Source organism: Pseudochaenichthys georgianus, chromosome 5 (genome assembly GCF_902827115.2).
Source record: "Pseudochaenichthys georgianus chromosome 5, fPseGeo1.2, whole genome shotgun sequence".
In the NCBI taxonomy this organism is placed as follows: domain Eukaryota; kingdom Metazoa; phylum Chordata; class Actinopteri; order Perciformes; family Channichthyidae; genus Pseudochaenichthys; species Pseudochaenichthys georgianus.
Window position 1 is genome coordinate 9,349,018 of NC_047507.1, and position 16,522 is coordinate 9,365,539.

Below are 16,522 nucleotides of genomic sequence, written 5' to 3' on the forward strand. Positions count from 1 at the left end.
TCCTGAACTTTCCCACTCGCAACACCCATTCCTGTAAACCTGCCATTTCTACACATTACTCCAATTACGTGCAACATAACAAAGTAATTGTCACAAATTGCATTGCACTTATCAGAATTGAAATTCCCGACATCCTGCTGCCCGTAAACTATTTTTTCAAGATCCTGAAACATTCACTAACACTTATTCTGCTCATTGTTCTCTCGTGCAGTCACCTGGACTACAACAGCCTGACGGAGGTGAACAGCGGCTCCCTGTACGGCCTCTCCTCCCTCCAGCAGTTATTCCTCGGTAACAACTCTATAGCCCGCATCAACCCTGACGGGTGGAAGTTCTGCCAGAAGCTGAGGGAACTGTGAGTACAAGCATATACACGAGCCAGAGCCCCTCCTCTCGCAAAAACATTAACTATATTTTCTAGCCCTGGAATGATAGCTGCAGTTGAAGAGAAGTCAACATGTGCTACATAGTTACAGAAGCAGAAACATCCCTTTTTAAAATCTTTCCTGTCCGTCTCTTGGGATTTAAACCGTCATCCTATATCCTGAGAGTTCAACACTCCCCACCCACAACTGTATCACCTATCCGCCTTAGGGTTAAATGACATTGTGCTTTAACACTCAATACACCACGCTCTTCTCAGAATAAGCCTGTTTATCCTATAATTAGAGCCGGGCTCAACAGCACTCAAACCCTCCGACAAGAGTTTTTGTTCTGGATTCTGAAGCGCAGAGGGTTTGTCAAACCAGCGTGTAATCCTCTTGCGCTCGTGTTGTGGTAATTACACCGAGGGATCACCTTCGCGGCCTTTGTCTACCCAACGAGGAGTCATTATCTGAGAGTCTTTCCTGTTCCGCTGACACGGCGGTGCTCTCGCTGCTCTAAAGTGCTCTGCTCAGCTGAGGCGTTGCTAACTGCGAGGCGGCCTGGGGTATCCGTGGCGCCGCTGTTTGTTTATGTGTAACAGTCAGATGGGATAAAGAGGTAGATGTTAGCTTGCTCTCAATGCCGCTTCCTGTGCGCACGTCTGTGCATGACAGATTGCTCCCAGCGCCGTCCCCTGAATCATCCCCCAGGCAGCGGTTCTATTATTCCTTTCTAGAATGATGATAACCCCCATGACTGAGAGAGGAGAGTGCCTCGTCCTTCTGGAGAGCCTCATAGTGCATTCCCAAAGCTGGCAGCGCTGGGCATCGGAGGAGAATCTACTCTGCACACATGACTGGTCAAGCAAACCGGAGGCCCCCGGACAGCGAGGGCCACAGGGAGGGCAATGAAATGCACAATACTGCCTTTGACTACTGTTTGAAAGCTACCTATTGTTGCTTATAATCAGTACATATCAACAGGTATTACATGCATGCTACGAAACAACATTCAGTCACTTTTTTGTTGAAGAAGCTACTGTTTTTGCCCCATTTGGATATCCTTAAGCCTGAGCCTTGACGGCTAGATATGAAGATATGTAGCATAGTGAGGGCTGCAGTACCCTTAAGCGTCGTCATATTCCCCTGGGGTTTACCACACACTCAAGTAGGCCTATACATGGAGGTTGTAGACAAGTAAAGTTCCAACCGAGAGTTTATTTTCTTCCCTGTCGAACGGTTAAGACCTCGCCTGAGCTCTAAAGGTCTGCTGAGCCCATTCTCTGGTCACGTCTTGTGGTGAGGGGGAAATCACAATGGAAAAGCACATGACAGAGTGGCAAATGGACATTATATCAGCCGTGAAATTCAAGTATAATGATGTCGTGAGCTGCTGCCTCAGCGTTTTGCCAACCCGTCTTCTCCTTCAGGACCTCACACAGAACACTTCTCTCCCCATTTTCCCCCTCTCGCTCTGTCTGCCTGCTGTGTGTCTCACACTATGATTCTCTCTCCAGGAATCTGTCCTATAACAACTTGACTCGTCTGGATGAAGGCAGCCTGGCCGTGCTGGGAGATCTCCACTCGCTCCGTCTGGGCCACAACTCCATCAGCCACATCACCGAGGGAGCCTTCAGAGGCCTCAAGTCCGTACGCACCCTGTAAGTACCCCCCCCCAGCCCCCAAACAACCCACTCATTACGGCTTTCCCCCTGCTGGCAATAAGGCTAGGATGTGCCATTTGGGAGCAATGAGAGCCGAGGTGATTTATATTGGTTTTGCCTCTGTGATATTTGATATAACTCCCTTCATTAGACTTCAGAAAGCTGGAGGAGGTTACTTTTCAACACGGGTTTGATCTCATTTGCACTCATGACTTTTCCTTTTACTCTTTCGAGGCGTTCATGATTACTTCAGTTTCTGTGGCAACTCCTTCTTTTCCCCACTTTGTTCAATTGGTTTGGTTCTGTTATTTTTCTCTCCAAATAACTTGGATCTAAAAGTGTTCTGTGTCGCCCAGCTCCCTCACGATCCTATGAGAAGCCATGAATTAAGACAGAGGTTTTCGTTCCCCGCCAATCCACCTTTTTGCACAAAAAGCTCCAAACAGGAAGGACAAGGAGAGAGGGAAAGGGAGAAAGTCAGGGGGATAAATCCAGGAGAAAGACTTGGGGTCTTGGTTCCTAACCAATGTCCTTTTGGCTGTAGCAGTGACCGAGCCAGAGAGGGGAGTCGTGCCAGAGCTCGCTAGACAAGCTCTCACTAACAGCAGGGTGACAAGCCAACGCACAGAAGGGTGAGACCAGCGACAGAGGAGGGGACCGAGAGGGAGCTGACAACATGAGACCTATCATCGTGTTTTCCTTCCTTCATTTGTTTGCATGATCTCTCCTCTTGTATCACCGCTGCGCTCCTTGTCTTTGAGACAGGCCCTAATCTAATCAGTGGAGGGGAGCGCGGGCCTAGGCCGGGCCCCGAGAAGAGGCCGGGGGGAGCTTTAATTGGGCCCGCGCTGCTGGTCGTGCTGGCATGGGGCTGGAGCCTGCGACGGGGTGTGAAAGCTCAAAACAAGCCAGCCTGCTCTCTAATTCGGCCACGGGGGTCGTTGGCTCATCAGAGCGCCCCCCCCTCTTCTCAGTGCTCCGGGTCTCCATGCTCTACAGCCCCCACCACTGGCCTTGCTTCAACAAGGCAACGGCCATTCACATCCAACCAGCCAGAAAGAGGAGGACATTGGCAGCCTCTGTCGGGCCCAGACTAAGAAAGCAGCCAATGGGGACTGAAAAGAATCAGAGGGAAGCTCGAACAGCAAAGGGGAGATGAAGGGGGGGGGCTATTGTGGAGAACTTTGAGGGTGTGGCTGATCATCAACCGCAAATACCTTTTTCTCAAGTTTGAAAGGAAGTCTTTTAATGGTTCGGAGGAATCCCACTCTGTTGTTTTTCTTCTCGATTAGCGATGGCTTCACCTCCAGAGGTAGTTCTTAGACCTTTGCAAGTGGAAATGAAGGGCATCCAACAAGTGTTTGGAAACCCCCAAAGCCTTCTTTCTCTCCATAGAATCCATTTTCTCTTAGAAGGCCACTGACCTTATTAACAATCTTTTAGTTTTGCCTGTGCCATCAGACAAGCAATCTCAACCGTTGCCTGAGCGCTGTGTTCCCGCCAGTCTCTCCATGGCGTCATGAATTATACATGTGTTGCCCTGTGCTGATTTCTCCCTCAACACACCAACACGCGCGCTCCCCCTCCCCCCCTCTAAGGAAAGAATGCGCTTGGTTGGCAGAGCAGAGCGGCAGAGGGGCTCTTAAGGCCAGGTGCAGAGGGGGGGGATTGTGTTGGAAGGGCGCGGGGGGGAGGGAGTGTGGGCGAAAGGGGTAACCCGTGACATCCAGGCCAGCCTCTGCCAGGGCTGTGAAACGCTTCAGCGCCGACAGACCCTGTCCCCGTTTCCCCTCCCTCCTTCCATCTCTCTTATCCCCGTCTTTTCTCTCTTTCTCCACAGGGAGCTGGACCATAACGACATCTCGGGGATAATAGAGGACACCAACGGGGCCTTCTCTGGATTGGACAGCCTCAACAAGCTGTAAGTGTCTCCCTCTCCTTTCTTTCTCCTACCTCTCTCCTTCTCGACCAACCCCTCCTTTTCATCCCTCTGTCCTCCCCTGCCACTGATTCTCTCTGTGCTGTCCCGAAGACACAGAATGAGTTCTCATGTTGCGCCCAAACGTTTCACCTCCCAATCTGAACTCACCCCTCATTGCCAGCTTAGTATAGTCCAATGTAAGGAGTTATCTGTCCCCTCAGGACCCCACACTTTAATTGGTAGGGAAGTGTCGGCACTGACAATGATTTATATGGCCCCTCTGGGTTTTTTGACAAGCTGCGTTCATGAAACTTCCAAAGCCAATTATGTACTCGCTACTTCCTGTAAAAGTTGTGCCAGCTCTATCTGGCTTTCATATCATGATTGCATTGTTTCACCCAGCCTTATAGCCAACCTGGGCTTTCTTAGCTGCTAACAAGGAGATCGAGTGCGAGTCGTTTCTCTACATCTTTTCACCATTTCTCATCAGTGACGGCTGATAAAAAAAAAAGGTTCAATGTCGAGAGTTGGCACGTTGATAAATTGCCGCGGACGAGGCTTCTCTGGCACTGAGCGGCAATCATCAACCTTCAGGATGAAAAGATGACGTCCAGCCAAGATGGTTCCCAGTGTGAGCGCGGCTGAAAGAGAAGGAACGGGAGAGAGAGAGGCAGAAAGGGGCTTTTCTTCTTCGCTGGCAGGGGTTCGCTCCCCAATACAGGCTTATTTCTATTCCTCTCGTCCCCCTGTTTCCCAGTCCCCGTTGTTAGGAACTAACAGAGGGTAAAATCGAAGGCTGCATTCAGTCATCAACATCAAACGCCTCGCACGCCCCGCCCTCTGCCCCGGCCCCCGTTGGTGCACGGCGTTGGCGGAAGCTGCCCACTGCATCCCAGCGCTGGCAGAGGGAGCCATGGGAAAACCAAAAAGATGCAAAAGGGAAGGGCTGAGACTTCAAAGTGTCCACCTCTCACACTGGCTTTCCGTAAAGCTGCTTGTCGCCCCGTGGGAGGGAAGTGACAGATCTAAGCCAAGGAACATGAGGATTAGATCCTGGGTTGGATGTGTTATCCTGATTTAGGATATTCCCTAAAACTAAAACATCCACACTTGTCGTCCCCGTGATAAGACAGCCGTTTGTTTGTGTGTACATATGGATGGGCGGGAGCACCGCGGTCTCATTGTGAAGCAGCCAGCCGTGTCTCCTCTTCCTGTGAAGTGAAGGCTACAACAGGAGGGGAGGGGGGGGGGGGGGAGAGAGGGAGGGGGGGGGGGGATTATGACCTCAAATCAGCAAACTCACTTCTCCCCGACCCGACACACTCGTATGGCTTCACGTATGTTCTTACAAGCTCCGCAGGGGAAAGGAACTTACACACACACACACACACACACTGCTCCGGTCAATGCTATTGAATTCTAATAAAGATAAAAGTGGTCTTTGAAGAGCAGCGCAGAGCCCAGGTGACCCCCCCCCCCCCTTCCTCACACTCCAACCCTTCCTCCCCGCTAATCTCCACACAGTTCAGATTTCCAATACTTAAACCCCCCCCCCCCCCCCCTTATCAGATTCAGCCTTGCTAATTGTGCTTCTCTCCCCCCCCCCCCCCCTTCTCTCTCTTGTCACCCTCTCCCTCTCTCTCTCTCTTCATCTATCCACACCCTTCATGTTTGGACACGGCAGGACTCTGTTTGGAAACAAGATCAAGTCGGTGGCCAAGAAAGCCTTCGCTGGCTTGGAGACCCTGGAACACCTGTGAGTATCCCACAATGCTTTTCTGCCCCTCCTCCCAAAGCCAGAGAGAGAAAGTAAGGAGGAGAGGGTGCCGTGTAGGGGTCGGGGTGGTGGGTACAGGGATTGCCAAAAGTAGCTGGCAGAGAGCAGGCGGCTAGCAATTTAATAGCGTCTTTGTAAAAGGAGAAGACCGAGGCTTTTGAGACGCCTCGCTCTCGTTAGCCTAGAGCAATCTCAACTTTGGCCTTTTTTTTCGGCCGCCGCGCAGGAACAAAGTTATTGAGCATATGGCCAGATCCGCAGAAGAAATGATATTCCTATAAGCTCTTTCACAGGCCTCGTGTCAAACCAGGGCAGGGAGGGAAGGAAACGCTGACATGCATCCTCAGATACACGGGCCTCGAGTCAGATCCTCGCTAATGAGAGCTGCTGTCATGTGAATGCAGTGGATGAGACACTGTGTCATGTGAATACAGTGGATGAGACGCTGTGTCATGTCCCAACAGGAACTTGGGGGAGAATGCTATCCGTTCCATCCAGCCCGACGCCTTCAGCAAAATGAAGAACCTCAAAACACTGTGAGTTCTGTCGATGCATTCACACAAATACACATCAGAAGTCTCATACATGCAGGAACTCGAAGCTTCACACTCATTCCCTCGGTGCCTTTTGGCGTCAGAAACACATATCAGTTACAGGTGCAATAAACGTGATGTATAACACACACACTCCTCTGCAGTATCCTCCAGAGCGACAGCTTCCTGTGTGACTGCCAGCTCCAATGGCTGCCCGACTGGCTGGTGACCCGCGGTCTGGCGGCCGGCGCCAACGCTTCCTGCGCTCATCCCGAGAGCCTCAAAGGCACCAGCGTGTTCCAGGCTCCGCCCAGCAGCTTCGTGTGCGGTGAGTGAAGCGCATGCCGACTGTTTATGTGGGCGGATGTGTTGTGAAAGGAGGCAGCGGCGGGCCGAGCTAGCAGCTTGGCGCTGTTCTGTTATTTACATAGTTGCACATATTTGTTTGTGTGGTGTTTTGGAACTCTTGCTAATGGATCCTTATGTGTGTTTTATTCGCCGCTTTTAGTCCATGTAAGCATAGCAAGCAGACACCTACTGCTGAGAGACTGGTCGACTGGGATGTATGCATCCAACGTCTTCTCTTTTCATCTCGTCCCTCACTCCGAGTCCACTCTTTATATCTTGACTCTCTATCTTACGCTTGAGCTCTTCTAACCCTAACTTATTCCTATCCGTCCCCCTTCAGACGACCTCCCAAAGCCCCAGATCACGGTGCAGCCGGAGACCTCTGTGACGGTCCTCGGCAGCGACGTGCGTCTCACGTGCACGGCGGCGAGCAGCAGCACCTCCCCCATGAGCTTCGCCTGGCGGAAAGACCAGGAGCTGCTTCGCCACGCCGAGACGGAGAACTACGCCCACGTGCGCGCTCATCACCAAGGCGCGACGTCCGACGTGCCGAGTGCAAACGGAGACGTGATGGAGTACACCACCATCCTGCACCTGCGGCACGTCACCTTCGCCCACGAGGGCCGCTACCAGTGCATCATCACCAACCACTTCGGCTCCACCTACTCCACCAAGGCCCGCCTCATCGTCAACGGTAGGTTTCTAAAACAAAAGGTTGTATTAAAGCATTAAATAGGCGTGAAGGGGAATATTGGAGGTCCAGCATCATGCGAAGCTAAGACAAGAAAGAGAGAGAAACCCCTCCAACCTCCCTGTTGATATGTGTGTGATTACATCATTTCCACCGAATGAAATGCCTGTTTATGTTACACTAATCTGAGTGTGACAGCGGAGCAATTGAGATTAGTGTTATTTCTCTTTCCATTGAATAAAGTCTTCTCTTTCTTGCTCGGCCTCCTTCTCTCCCAGGATGGTATTCGGACCAATTAGATGTATCTGCATGTCAGCGGCTAACAGTGGCCAGCTCCTCTGCACTCTGTCACTCGGCTTTCCTGCGAGTGGAGGGTATTCACGTTGAGATCCTGAGTCTTAGCTTTGAAGTGAAATGGCAGAATTAGGGTTAGTGGTTTCTTGCTGTGGTGGCGTACACGTCATACATGTAACAGTTAAGTAGGTTCAGGGGCTTGTGCTCCGACGTTCAGATGCCAGCACCAGCTGTGAATGCGTGGGTAGAAGTGTGAAGAGCGTGTAATGCTCTGTAATCCCGGACAACAGCTGTGAAGGTTCTTAACGCAAAATAACTGCAGGTGTGAAAGTGTAGAACTAGGATTGAGGGAATCGCTTCTCAACTAAAAACACAGTTCCGTTGGAGATGTTTTCTCACAGCCGGTCCGGACATGTCTCTTCTGCCCACAGTCCTGCCGTCCTTCATGAAGACGCCCCGGGACAGCACCATCCGGACGGGCCACACGGCGAGGCTGGAGTGCGCCGCAGAGGGCCACCCGACGCCGCAGATCGCCTGGCAGAAAGACGGCGGCACGGACTTCCCCGCCGCCCGGGAGCGCCGAATGCACGTGATGCCCGACGACGACGTGTTCTTCATCATGGACGTGAAGCCGGAGGACATGGGCGTGTACAGCTGCACCGCCAAGAACACCGCCGGCACCGTCTCCGCCAACGCCACTCTCACCGTGTTGGGTAAGAGCCCCCTTTTCTTTCCTCTACCTCTTTCTCTGTGTTTAGTTGAGCTAATATCGACACATGTTTGACTCCAGTGTTGATAGCGTTCCAACAGCCTCGCATGGCGTTCACTTGGGATTCGGTCGGTCCGAGGCCGCAGAATGAGAGCTTTATATTTTTCTTTTCTCGGCAGCTGTGGCCTTGCTGCAGGTCAAGGGCCAAAGGTCACAGTTGGGGGGTCAAAGGGGGGGATGGTGATGAAGCAAAGGGGGGGTCTCACAGAGGGGTGTTTGTTAGGCATTCCCACCCCACCCCCGTTCTCCTCTCTCGGTGGGAGGGACAGTTATGGCTGCTTCACTGCAGGCCTCAGTGCTCCCACTTTATTGGCTGTTTTACACTGTTAAATCAAACACAACGGAGCGGCTCTCCTATAACCATCAGGACACAGATCATCTTTGTGCTTTGTCTCGGGAAAAGCAGTCCCTTGTTGACCAGAGGGTGGGGGGGGGGGGGGGTTCTTTGCTAAATAGTGACAGGCCTTAAAGTTCCCCTTTAGGGCTCGGAGGTTTCTATATTTAACGTGGACGTTTCTGTGAGACATTGTGCGACTTGTGGGAGAATTTACAACAGTTCAGACCGAGTGCTAATCCACTCAACAATGTCAAATATTGAAGCAGGCGGCCATGCCTCCGGACCGAATCTGTGATGTTTGGGTTTGAGAGATGGAGGGGGAAGGAGAGGATGAAAGGGGGGGGGCTGCAGTCGAGGGGCCCCATGTCTGGAAAAGAGTGGCGGGGGAGAAAAATGAGAGCCAAAGAAGAACTGGAATGGTGAAGTTGGTGTGTGTGTGATTGGGGGGGGAGGTGAGTGGGACTTAGAGAAAAGAAAGAGGGGGGGGGGGTTGATAGAGATGGAGAAAGTATTGATGGAGGAGAGAGGGGCATCTGAAGTGGGTTAAGTGAGATCTCTTAATCTGTGTATGTCCCACTGTGAAGGGAAGTGCTCTGTCTGAGAGGACACACACACACACACACACACACACACACACTCTCTCTCTCTCTCAACGTGCCCCATTGAGCATATTGAGAAGTTGCCGGGGAAACACCGACAACATTGTTCCTGAGAGGATCCCGTCCCGAGGGAGATCTTGTTTGTGTGCTGTAATTAAAATGTATGATGAAGTGAAGTGATGTGAGAACCTGTTTCAGATAACATCTCAGGTGTAGAAATAGGATAGTTAGATGAGACTGAGAAGTGGTGGGACATCTCACTCTGTGCTCGACTGCCTCACCTGTCTGTAATTCATACAGTTCCTTTATTCGCCCCACAGAGGGGGGGTGTACATTGTTACAGCAAGAGTTAAGATAGAGACAACAAAGAAAACACTATTAGATAAATGGCATGCACATAATATTTAAAATAAAAATTACAGTACCTATTTGTTATAACTGAGATGTATTTATTTAGGATAGACAACTTGAAATGGACCATCTCATTGTCAAGGGAGGCCTTACATATATAACAAATAGCAAGACAGTAAAACAAAATTGGAAAAGAATAATACAATAAAATCAATCAGAGACAAAAATGTTATACAATACAAATGTGGACATTGTGGGGGACACTTCTGAAGCCATTGGAGTCAGGACTCAAAGAGAGACACGATGGAGAGCTGGAGCTTTGATGGCAAACACTGACGGGTTTATTTGGAGCTTCGGCCAGAGAATTCACAAAACAAGTCAAAGAGTCAGAGGTTCTGACTTCACGTCAATTCTGAAGAACTCTACCCCCGACCCGTGTATTTAGCTAGTTCAGAGAGAATCATCAACATGCTGCACAACAAGATAGAACCATAACACCTCAATCAGCTGACGCCACCAGGCAGGAACAGGGAGACAGAACACTGAGGGCACAGCAGCCACGGTTACAGGTGCGTGTGCTCAGTCAGGACGGTTTGAACTGATAAACTGGGTCAAAGTTATGGACCTTGGAAAGTATTTCCCCAACAGACATAACCACTATATGGCCACAGATAGGTCATGAATACAAATTATAATAATTTAGGTAAGAGTATAGTATAAGTACACATTCGGGTAGAAAAGTAGCAACAGCAGCAGTATTTGTGTGACTGATGTTGTAAAATAACCCGAGAGTAACAGAATCCCTCCCCTCTGCCCCTCAGAAACGCCCCACCTGGCGCAGGAGATGGAGGACCGCAGCGTGGTGGTGGGCGACACGGTGGCCCTGCAGTGCAAGGCCCTTGGGAGCCCGCCACCCCGCATCACCTGGCTGCGCAACGACCAGCCGCTGCGCCCCTCCGACAGACACCACTTCACCCCCGGCAACCAGCTGCTGGTGATCGGCGCCGCCTCTGTGGAGGACGCGGGGCGCTACACCTGCATGATGTCCAACACGCTGGGCACGGAGCGCGCCCACAGCCAGCTGCTGGTGACGCGCCGCCGCGGACCCTGCCCCTCCCCCTCCGGCCCGAGCACCGTCACTATAGGGATCATTGTCATCGCCGTGGTGACCAGCATCGTGGTGACGTCGCTGGTGTGGGTGTGCATCATCTACCAGACCAGGAAGAAGAGCGAGGAGTGCAGCGTCACCAACACAGGTGACTGCTCGGTCCTGATAGCAGGGGTGGAAGCAAACGCTGGGATTTCTTTTAAGGCCATTTAGGAGGAGCGATGTGAAAATAAAAACATGTATCACTCAGCACCTTAATTCAAGTACTGTATTTCAGTACAAATGGGACTTTACTTGACTGTTTCCATTTGATTTAGTTACACATGAGAGTCACTGTTTTTTATGCCCACTAAAATCCATGTATCTCCAGATAAGTAGATTTTGAATATGTGTGATAAACTGAAGGATAAAGTGTTCCAGTAGGGGTTAAGAAGGTTCTCCTATTTCTCTAGCTAAATAAACAATGGGAAACTAATGGAAAATGCACTGAGCCAAGTCAGAAAGCTGAACAAAGCTTTGACTTTAAAAAATAAAAACAGGGCTGTTTTTTTGGGAAGCTCATGAAAAGGGGACATTTCTGAGAAACATGTCTCATGGGACAGCAACACGGAAAACATGGGAGGATTTTACAATATAATGCAGTGATGTTGATTAATGAACCCTACAGCATATAGTTACAATTAGAACAACCATAAACAGCAGTAAAATGTAACATACACTGCAATAGTAATATTATAAACATCCTTTATGATTGTTAAAAAAACGGTCAGGGAACATTTGACTGCGTAACGACTCCTTGCATCCGTTTACAGAAGTAAGGGTGTGTAATTGTAGTGGAGTATATTCAAAGTGTGTTATTAGTAGTTTTAGTTCAGAATACTCCCCCCCCCCCAGCTCTGGTAGTAACGTCCCGTCTATTCCCCCCCAGATGAGACGATAGTTCCTCCAGACGTCCCCAGCTACCTCTCGTCGCAGGGCACGCTGTCCGAGCGGCAGGATGTGTGTATCCGCGTGGAGGCGGGACCTCAGCCCAACGGACACATCGTGGACCCCACAGGTACGTGACACATGTTTATGCTACCCTGCAGTTTCTCCCAGATCCCATGAGCAAAAAGTTGGCGTGTTGCGCAACACCTTCGTCTCTACAGGCCTGCTCTGCATCAGAAATAATTACAGCAGACATTCTAACCACAGTGTTGATTCTCTGCCTCTAAATAATTCCTTCTCTCTGCCTGCAGGTTTCGACCCCGCCGTGGTGTGCACAGATTGCATGGAGAACGGCAGCAGCTACTCCAAAGACTCGGACTACCTGACGCACGGGTACGGCCACGCTGGAGGCTTGGAGTACCAGCAGCACTCTTTGCCCCCCCCACACCCTCACTGTTACCCCGGGGAGCCGTACTCCATCCCGCTCTGCAACGGGACCCCCAACGGGATCCGGAAGGACAACCAAGGCTCCACGCTCCCAAAAAACCACAACACGTTACAGATGAACCAACACGATAGAAAAGGTACGGCGATACAGCATCCAGTGCGACTCAAATGAGCGGCAGTGCAGATACATGCAACAGCTTGAGACAAAAACACTCCTCCTGAAGGCTAAAAGCGGTCTTTCCTGGAATATGATTTATATCAGGCGATACCCTGAGAAACGATTAGGAATGTACGATCTCTTGTCAAGGCAAATTCCGTTGAATGTGATTGTTGATGGATTGGCTTCTACCAGAATTTGACACAATATGATAGCTGCTCGCTCAGAGCCCCTCGGGACATCTCTTTGGAAACTCGAAAGAAGCTCCGCGTCCTCAGCTGCTGCCAAACTGCTGCAGTCGCACGCCCGGGCCCGTTCTGGGATTGCAGCGAGGGGAAAATGGCCTCCGAATACCAATTCTCACCTCCACATGTCAACGCAGCGCTATGCACACATTCCACCGCCTTTGTATCCTAAAGCTGAATGCATATTTGTCTTCTTCACCACCTCACTGACTGATTTCTTCTTTCTTCTCCATCAGTGAGACAGACTTCATCGTTCTCCCCGTCGCAGGAGGACTCCTTCCACAAGCCGGTGAAGCTGGCGAGCCCCGGCCGCCCGGACAGTGACTTTGAGCCTGAGCTCCGACAGACTCTGCTGTCTAACGGACACGCCGTCAGAGCCTCGCAGAATGAGTGCGCCCCCCTAAGGAGAGCCAGCGACTAGCAGGCGCTCCATCCAGCCCCAACAAAGCGGACTCGCAGTAGCCGAGTGGACTTTCTATATATTTTTTTGCACTGGGAAAATAAACTGCTACCTCATATCGAGGGCGATCGATCCCTAGCCTCCTGGATCTGGACTACAAGAGAGCACCAGGAGGGGGGGGAGGCACAGGGGGGGGCATCCGGAGTTTGAAGGTGGAGCTTGTGTGGGTGGTGTCCCATCTGAGCGTTATCAGCTGTACATAGTTTAAAAACCTTCCTCTGGGAGGTGACCAATTAAAAAAAAGTTCTAGCTCCTAAAAATGTGACTTGCATTTGAAGCATGTAAATGTAGGGAATCTTGTACAGTATACGTATGTGCAGGGGAAAAGAGAAATATACCTTTGGACATTTGACTGTACATAAGAGTTTTGTTATATTATATATTATATAACTTTTACAAAAGAGTATTTGAATTTATGTGCATGACAAAGAAAGGAGTGATGGTATTTTTATTTTTCGTCAAAAAAAACAGCCATTTTCAGCTTTGACCAACATTCAGCTGCGGTGCCTTAATGCATGATCAAAGACAACTCATCTTGTAAAGCCTATATCCAGAGACTTTGTGAGAGACAGTGGTACACTCTTATAGCAAACAAAACAAACACTTGATTGCACTTGAATGTTTTATCGCTGCCAAACATGGCCTTACAGAAACACAGTTCACATTCGTTGTTGTTTTATGAAGGAAGAGCTTTGATGTCAATTATTTCGGTACGGTTCACGCTGGGATATTTGTGGGCGGTCAGTTCAAGCACTTTTTGTATTCACGTCATAAGCAAGCAGATTGTGAACATGATATCTGCCAATGGGAATGCGGGAGCCCCCTCTATGTGAGGAGACATTCGTCTTATTTTGACACGGTAAAGGATACAGTACATACTCTACCATTAAGGCTCTTCCACCTGTTTCACAATTCTACAAATTACTGCCAAGCTGTTCCGAGGTAGAACATGTTCCTCTCTGAGTCTGATTTGTTTCTTTATTTGTCCAAGAAAGGTACTGGAGACAAACGTTTGTAAGTTTTCAACAAAATGTGTTCAAATTCATTCTAACAGCTCATTTAAAAGCTGCAAGAAGCCAGTACTGCTCATTCAGAAATGGAACACCTGCTATGTGTTCTTGTTCACGTTCATTGGGAAATCTACAGCTATGTGACATTTAATTGGCAGAATGCTTAATTATGTTATTCCATGCTGACATTTTCTTCAATGTCCAGAGAATCAGGTCTGCACATTGTCTGGAGTTTCCCTTTCACACATGTCACACACAACAGAAGATTAGTCGTGTCAGACAATGTCTCACTTCCTGGAAATATTTAGTTTGTTTTGTAGGAGGCCCTACATGACACACCACACTGTGATCATGTAGCCAGTTCGTAATGTGTCTGCCAATTCCGATGCCAGCTAGAAGTGTGAGAATCTGGTCTAAACCGTAATCCTTATTGTAAGCGGGGTTTTTTTTTTTTTTTAATTGCTTTCTGCAGTTCTGCGTTCCTTTTAAGTTTTGCTTTAGAAATGTCATCAACGCCCCCAGACATCGGACATTTCATAGACTTCGTACTAGGGATCTGGCTGGTTAAAGTCCGTTTTTATATTTAGTCTTCCTTGTTAAAATGCTGTCCTAGTTAAAAGTTGCAGGGCATGTGTGAAAGGGGCTTTAGAAAGACGGAGAATGTTTAATTGTTTTACTGCTGTAATGTGCCTCAACATCCACCATTGTGCAATTCACAGGCAAACGGCCAGTACGCTGCCTCCGTCTCATCACCACAGTGTAACAATAACTTCATCATCATCACTTCAGTTGAATATTGTTTAAGGTATCTAAAAGGTTGATGCTGTGAACAGTTGGGACGTTTGTGAAATGTGCTCTAACCAAACTATTGGAGGAATAATACAATCGTGTGTGTCTACAATCCCTGCATACACTGGGTCAGAATTCAGTCAAAAGTAGTTACATCGTCCAATCATTGTATTCATGCGTTTCGCCAGTTGTTCAAACTGTGTTCCGTTACCAGTGGCCTTATCAAGGTAAACTGGAGGACATGCTCCTCTGGTTACACCTGATGGCACCTATCAGAGGTGATTTTACCAGCAAGACCAATCAGAGATCCCGGTTTGGAAAGCTAATCCCAGTGTAGCAGATAAAAGGGACAAAAGGGAGGGAGGGGCAGTTCATGTTCCGAGTAATTTATTGAAAACTGTTCGAAAAACCGTTGTACCAATGTCGAAGCTGAAACAGTGAAGTGTCTAACATGGCATTGAAGTGTCTAATAAAAATCACATTTTGCTATTATGGGATGTGTCTTCATGTGTTTTTTTGTATGGAAAGAGTGACAGTAGTAGTCACAAACAGCTGAGTTAGCATTTAGCAACCGTCACGTCACAGTGGTCATGGAGAAGCCATCAATTAATGGAGCATGCACCAAGACATGAAATCCAAGAGACCTTGATCTTCAAAGCACTGAAGACGCTTGTGCCTGGATAACACGTACACACAACGCTAATCTTCCGACCAGGAATGTGTCCTGGCTCTCTGAAGCTCCAAAGACAGCAGGCATACTTTTTCCTTCTGCGGGCTGTTTAAAATATTTGCCATTGAGTCGTAGCCATAGGTCGTAGCTGACTGAGGGTCAGTGGCTGGCCAGAATGTGCATTCCAGATGGATGTTTGTCACCGGATGATTGACATGCTCCCGGCCGTGGCCTCCACCAATCACACACTGACCATTGTTGTCCAACAGCCCAGTGACAAGCAGCATGACAAACGCTCCCACCTGTGAGGCCATCCGTCTCCAGTCCTGACAGGATTTAAGTCTTCAGTTTTACCTCCGAAGGACAACACTGAGCTCATTCACTAAATACAAGAAGGGAAAACACTTGACTATGGCTAACTGTTCCTACATGTTTAAATATTCCTTCTTAAATCAGCGTAGGTTATCTTGGTGTGCTCTCAATTTGAAAAGAGGGAACGTTAGTGGAGATTGGCAACAGTATGCATTTGACTGGCAATTGCAGAGGAAGGTGTATTTTTACTGCAGCTACACTACAGTACAAGAAAAGATCATGTGCAACTTAAACACATAGGCTACCATTAAATGAATCTGAGAAAACCACCGACATTATACATTTTAAACCCTTCCTCCGTTATTGCAGTACATTTTAGAGCCTTCCTTTTTCCTATAGTAAAATGTGGATACTATATCCAACATACATTACAAAAAAATACAGATGCCTGTGCAGTAAGCCGATTTAGCTATAGCTAGCAGACTGCTAGCTTAGCCTAGCATATTAAAGACTGAAACAACGGAACAGCTAGCCTGCCTGGCTATAAAGAGTTAGTTAGTAAGCTTCAGAGGTGCTAAAGACAGATTGTGTTGCTATTGGACTGAGCCAGGCTAGCTCTTCCCCCTGCTTCAAGTTGTTGCGCTAAGCTAACAGTATCCTAACAATAATGTTTTATCCTGAATATACATCTTTAAGTGGAGAAGAAAATGTATGTCTCCTCAAAACTAAAGCGACTGAGGTCACACAA

General features: G+C 48.9%; 1 protein-coding gene across 1 annotated transcript in view; it reads left to right on the forward strand.

Annotated features, from left to right (window-relative positions):
• Positions 1 to 15,284, forward strand: part of lrig1 (leucine-rich repeats and immunoglobulin-like domains 1) — a 37,101-nt gene extending 21,817 nt beyond the window's left edge. The window contains exons 7-18 of the mRNA XM_034082349.1: positions 212 to 355; positions 1,883 to 2,026; positions 3,870 to 3,950; positions 5,635 to 5,706; positions 6,192 to 6,263; positions 6,425 to 6,588; positions 6,949 to 7,302; positions 8,025 to 8,306; positions 10,471 to 10,905; positions 11,686 to 11,814; positions 11,996 to 12,268; positions 12,770 to 15,284. Coding sequence (XP_033938240.1) covers positions 212 to 355; positions 1,883 to 2,026; positions 3,870 to 3,950; positions 5,635 to 5,706; positions 6,192 to 6,263; positions 6,425 to 6,588; positions 6,949 to 7,302; positions 8,025 to 8,306; positions 10,471 to 10,905; positions 11,686 to 11,814; positions 11,996 to 12,268; positions 12,770 to 12,954 — 2,335 coding nt within the window. The 3' untranslated portion in view covers positions 12,955 to 15,284. The remainder of the gene's footprint in view (positions 1 to 211; positions 356 to 1,882; positions 2,027 to 3,869; positions 3,951 to 5,634; positions 5,707 to 6,191; positions 6,264 to 6,424; positions 6,589 to 6,948; positions 7,303 to 8,024; positions 8,307 to 10,470; positions 10,906 to 11,685; positions 11,815 to 11,995; positions 12,269 to 12,769) is intronic.
• The last annotated feature ends 1,238 nt before the right edge of the window (positions 15,285 to 16,522 follow it).